The sequence below is a fragment of the Merops nubicus genome, unplaced genomic scaffold (assembly GCF_000691845.1).
Source record: "Merops nubicus isolate BGI_N331 unplaced genomic scaffold, ASM69184v1 scaffold16821, whole genome shotgun sequence".
NCBI classification, from domain to species: domain Eukaryota; kingdom Metazoa; phylum Chordata; class Aves; order Coraciiformes; family Meropidae; genus Merops; species Merops nubicus.
In genome coordinates, this window is record NW_008587762.1 from 1 (window position 1) to 6401 (window position 6401).

Here is a 6401-nt window from a genome sequence, read left to right on the forward strand (position 1 = left end):
TATATATATAAGTTTTATTTGTGAATACATAGATATAAATATGCACGCACACGCGCACACAACCACACACTCCTAACACAAAGCACAAACACACATGGAAATACTGTAAAAGATGCTGAATATAATTAAGAAATTATTAGCAGGTTTAAAATTGAGTTAAAAAACTATTCAAAGTGTCTTTAATATTTATGTTCAAGTTAAGGGCCAGAACGGCCCCAGATTAGTACTGATAAAAAGAGCTGGCATTATATTTCCCATATTGTGCCAAAACTCATGAGTTATTTCTCATTGTCAAACTCATTGTCATTTCGCCACTGGGGTGCCTCATCAACTAGAAAGATTCTTTTTTTAGGAGAGAGTGACTTTCAAAGCCTTGGGTTAACAAACAATATTGTTTAGGCACCCTCAATCATAAACTAATTCTAAAAACAACACACCCCTTAGAGTACCAGAATCGAGAACTAGTGGGACTTGGACATCCACACCCACAGTACTCAGTGGCACAAACAGGTCTTCACAGTAAAATAGGCAGTACTGGAGACGTGGGATGAAAAGGTGACACAGTGGTGACCATTAAAACAGCTATTATTTACCAAGAGTGACTCTCCAGTCAACTTCTGAGATACCACAGATGCTCCATATTCAGGAGATACAGACCCATGGTGGCATTTCAGAGGCGACTGGGTGCAAGTTGGGTTTCAGTGGCAGCTAAAGCTATAATTTACGTGTGCTCCAGGGTGATAACAAACGCCTCTAACACCACTGCAAGGATTGTTTGGAATATTTAGTATGGCTAAAACCCCTGGTACCAGTGTCTTATATCAGAAATCACTTTATTAGAATGCAAATGTAGTGTACAAGCACCAAATCATTTTAGCTTAACTGTTTAATAGGCATTCATTATATAAATGACTAGAAATTCCAAAGAGAGATCTTTTAAAATTGCTTTTTTCCCCCTTTTTTTTAAGATTATTCACTATTTCCATTCTGATAGAAGACTCTGAAGATTACTGGTACCCTGGTGTGTATAACCGTGGGTCAGCACACACACACACACATACACACACGACTGTACACCTCACTGCTACATCAACAGCCTTTTAAATAGAGAGACCCAGCTCTGGCACCAGGACCTGTACATCAGATATGTTCTCTTTGTGCTTTTCGGCATCACCACCACCACTCAAGTTCCACGTTTATCGTAAATCAAAGTGGTCTTGAACCTAAGAACAGCCTGTCCCTCACTCTCGCTAATAAAGCCGCAGTTAAGTCTCATAATTTGTTTTTGGGCTGCTCGGCCGTGCAGATCCTGGCAGAGGTGCCAGCTGCAGAGCTGGCTGCCAGTCCCTTCCAGCCCCTCACCGCTCCGGCGCTGTCACACCGAGACGACCACGTCGAGATAGAGTCTGTCGTAGGATTCGCGGAAGCACAAGATGAGGAGCAGGCTGAGCAGACACGATCCTGGCAGGCACCAGTTGAACCAGGAAAACTCTGTAAAGCAGAAAACAGACCCAACCTCAGAGTTATCAAACATGTTCCATGTTCAAAGCGACCAAAACTTTGATCAGTGCTGGGTTTGAAGGAAATTGCTGACAGCTCTCCATCAATAGATGGTTAACATGGTCCATGAGACTTCTCCATGGACACCTTATGTATATATAAAGTTTTTTATAGACATATAACCAATGCCTCCAGCTAATGTTAATCTTCCTTATTCAATTTGTCAATGAAGAGAAGGGGGGAAGGGGAAATCTATCACTGCTAACGGAAAATAAACCACTTCTGAAGACTCTACTCATTAGTTCTTTGATTTCTATGGATTGAAAACTAAAACAAATTAAAAGCGTACTCAGAATTAGAATTTGATTTTGGATCAAACCTGCTACATGCTATACGAGGGAAAACCAATTCCTCAGAAGAAACTGGTGAGTAGTATGATCAATTCAATTTAAAAGTAGTTGCACAAACAGCTTCTCAGAAGCCTCTTTTTAGCTCTTAGATATAATGTACTATTCTTAAAAGTCTGTGTTCCACATTCAAGCAATCCTATCATCTGATATTTGACTACTAACTAGCAGTTTTAATCAGGTTTGGTTTATTTTTTTTAAAACAAGTGAAGTGCACCACAATTTCCTTCAACATTAATTTTATTTGAGATAGTGTTTTATATATTTTTCTTTTATTATTAATGTAATATTATATTCATGTATTACATTAATGCATATATTAATACATTGTATTAATAATTTTAGACCTCCCTTACAGTCTGAGTTAATCAAAACAGACGCTCCAGCACTGCTACTTTCTTAATTCTGTAACCTACATTACTAAAAGAAAAAGCACAGTTTATATTACACAATGCAAAGGACAGAAACCAGAAAGTCTAAAAAGAATAAATAAATTCAAACATTGTAACCTTCAACGACACCGTTAACCTTCAACAACACCCTCCTCCACCCACCAAAAACCCTTACAGATTTCTTTAGGCAGTAGCTTTATTGAAACCTTGGTAAAAATTTCCTAGGCTTGGAGAAGACCATGTTACATGATGCCAGAAATCAATAGGCAAGTGCTTTGCTATTCTTTACAATACTCTTGCTTAATTGGATTAAACAGATTTTAGCCTAAATATCCTAAAAGACCCAATTTAGCTTGTGAATCCTTTCCTGTCTTTTGTAATGCAGAATTTGTGACAGCACTGGCGGTGCATGCTAACAATTGATAGTATGAAGCTAAAGGTCGATTTGCTTTTGTTTTCCTCGAAAGTCCCTGCAGGAAAGGTGAAGGAAACGACATCCAGAGGCCACGGTTTGGGTCTCAGGGCTCCGCCGTGCTACCTGGACCAAAATCTTTTGTTTACTTGAAAGCTTCCAGGACTTGGCTGTTCCACAGCCTGTGCAGTATCAGAGTACAAGGAGAAAAAGACAGAAATTGGAATTAAAACTCCTGAAAGGCTATTTGGCCTAAAAAGCAAGACTGAGGGAAGAAGATGAATTTGACTGAGTTCTGGTTTATCTGTAAGCTGCTTAAATGCCATTAGAGGATGTATTTGAATAAAATGAAAGACAAATGTTTCAGATCATTATCCACCTTCTAAAGGATTTTTTTAATCAAAGGAGCCAATAGTACCCACTGGGATTGATGCCCCTGTGACCACATGCACTCTTGTACTTTCGATCATTTGTGAAACTGCATCACTGAGAATGGATTGTCTTAAGCATAAATTACTTCTTAATATTTCTTATCCTTTGAAGAAGTAGGGACAATATTTCAAGAGTATGCATATACCAATTTCAAGTTTATCCTTACCTGCATTTACTGATACCTGCTTGGAAAAGAAATTAACTAGAGACAAAAAATGGCCCCAAATACCCTTGGCCTCAAATACCCTTTTTATAAAGGAGTAAGTTCACTTTACCATTTTCTTCAGTCAGAAGTGAGACATAGTATCCCTATCCTCTATTAAATAATTCTGAACACTGGATTGTTACAGTGAAAAATGCTGAAAAAATCCTCTGAATACTCTGTAATCTTTTCAGCTCAGGTGTAAATGTTGGAAATAATAGTATATGTGAACAGAGTTCACTCCAATTAATATCAATCATACAAGCACTCTCAATATAAAGACTAAATATTATGCTACTCAAGGCTAGCAGGGATGCAATTCAGATTTTACAATGATGCAGTTCAATGTCAGTATATAGATATAAAAAAAAAAGTAAAATAATTTCTCCCAGTTTGTGCTCACAGACCGCAAGTTGGAACAGGGCTGTCAACCTGCTTGTGATTCCCTGGCAGAAACACACACCCCACACCAAAAATTTGCCCCAGGCTGTAACCTTCATAACTTCAGGCATAATTCATTCTGAAAATTGTTATTCTCCTCTTGGTTATAAAACACAACATCTTAAGCAGTACATGCACTCATGATAATATATAAAAGCTCACAATGTTTGATGCTTCCAAAGCAAACCATCACTTTACAAATCTTGCAGAGTGAAGCAAACATTTACCACAACAAACTACAAGCTAAAAATCTGCATCTTTCAAAAACATTAATAAAGACTACTTCCTTTTGAAAGCAAGATGGGTTCTTATTTTACAACTTAGAGTAATAATACATATTAGAGTCCACTAAATAGCAAGCTGAAAGCTACAATCGTGAATTATGAAGAAGCAAATAATACTCGAGAGATGAACTAGTCTAAAGAAGCTGATGAAAATATCAAGCAAAACACTGTTCTGCCTCATTAGGCCACTAGATTATCTAAAGGAATGAACACTGTCTTCAAGCAGTGGCCAAGAGGTGCTCTCTCCCCTGCAATGGTACTTCCAACCCACTGAACAGAGCTGACCATAAATGGGGCATTTCTGCTCTGCCCCCCTGGGTACTACAGTTATATCCTGAACCATGAGACTGAATTAGTTTTATTGTGCTTTTTAATACCAATAGATAGAAAGATTATTAATGGTCACAATACCCAGGCCTTTATAAAAATACGTTGACAGTATGTAGTTTGATGGTTTCTGGCTACAGAAAATTCTAAGTAGAATATGACTATATACATTTTTCAGTGAAGCATTTCAGTTTTACTACTATGCAAACAGAAAGGGACAATTAAAGTTCTTCTCTCTTGCTGCTATACAGGGGGGATTCAAACATTCTATTGTTAACAGAAAATTTATGTGCAAATCCGCCCTTTACTGACAAGGGTATGTCTTCATGGAGAATTATATTTCCAAAGTAGTTTAGATTTCTTACCTGTATGATAAAATGTGAGGAAAAACAACAGCACTCCCATAAAGACGTTACTCAAAAAGGTGACAACTCCACAGGTAATTCCTTCTGGAACAGGGTACACTGTCTCCACAAAGAGCTCAAAGAATATTGGTACGCTGCTATTGAGGAATATACCCAACAAAATGCAGGATGTGTACAGTGTAGCTATAAAAGAAACAAAAACAGTTATTAATTTCATGCTGGCATTTGCCCCCCTATTCAGAGATGCCAAGAATTTTAATACTTGAGTAACTGAAAAATGCATAAACTTATTTTTATCAAAGCATATCACATCCCACTAGTTTCAGACAGAATGTATGCAATTAATTCAGAAAAAAAAAACAGAAATACTGATTTTATTTTTTATTTATTTATTTATTTTATTTTTAACAGAACCCATGAAGACACATTCAGTGATTTGGAACTCACTTGTAAGTAAAACAAACAGAACAAAATTATGAATGCAAAACATCACCTACGGTCTGATTTACCTCTGAAATGAACAAACTATTGTCCTAGGCACAATTAGGACAGGGAGCAATTAATGCACCAAATTGGAAATGGACATAGATTAACCTTTTGACTTAGATATAAAGGTCAAAAGTAATTTTGCTTCCATTTTACAAATAAATACTAATGATCCACCAGATATCAAGACATTAGTATTCAGCACAGCTAGAGCTGCAACATGTCGAATCCCTCCTGGCTTCCAAAGGAGATGAAGGGCACCCTGTGCCTGGCAGGAATGGGATGGATCTGATAATGCCAACCATTCACCATTTTACAACAAATTTTCTTGGATGAATCAACAGAAGAATAAAGACATTTCTTCAGTCGCCTCAGATATTTTGTGCTACTATTTGTGACACTGTTAAATACATCACAAAGTTTAATATCTTGATATAGATGGTTCATATGCTTATATTACCTATTAATAAGCATATTATATCTCTTTCTGAAAATGAACCAAATCAAAACAACCAACCCAACTTCAGAAGAATTTAGTAACTATTTAGAAACATGAGTAAATCTTTGCTGACTGCTGCCTTGGGAAGGGGAAGATTTCCTGACCCGCAGCCTCCACAATCTCAGTTTACTAATCAAGTAAAAAATATATGGAAACAATCAGAAGGCTTGGAGGAAGAAAAAGGAAAAGTCTGGAATAATTTCTGAAGTTCCACCAAAAAGTCAAGAAAACAAAGAAAAATTTAGCAGATACAAAAGTGTAACCAGGTCATAAGGAAATTCTTCATAGCATCTTTTTACTACAGTATGGTACAAAATCCTTACACTTTTTTTCCATATAGATATACACTTTTATATCAAATAGAAACTGTATATTCAGTATAATTTACATTCTTCTGTCTTGGAAAGGGGAGAACTGAAACAGCTCTGCTTCATCTTCTGTTAAGCGTTGCTCAAGCTTTCAACTGAGAAACTGTTAGGAAGCAGGAAACTTCCAGCTTAAAAATAAAAATTCACCCCCCCCAAATCACTGTTTCTTAAAATATGAAGAATCATGGAAAAGAGATAAAGGCATTAAGAAGCAGAAAGGGCTAGCTATGAGATCCTTTGTTTGTGGTTTGCTTCCAAGGCACAGAGACAAATTTTGCTTTCCCTA

General features: G+C 36.9%; 1 protein-coding gene across 1 annotated transcript in view; it reads right to left on the minus strand.

The window, feature by feature from the left end:
- Positions 1–1375: 1375 nt before the first annotated feature.
- DIRC2 (disrupted in renal carcinoma 2) overlaps positions 1376–6401 on the minus strand; it is a gene marked incomplete at its 5' end in the record, with an annotated part of 54347 nt that continues 49321 nt past the window's right edge. The window contains 2 exons of the mRNA XM_008949058.1: positions 1376–1491; positions 4763–4945. Of these exons, the coding sequence (XP_008947306.1) occupies positions 1376–1491; positions 4763–4945 (299 nt within the window). The remainder of the gene's footprint in view (positions 1492–4762; positions 4946–6401) is intronic.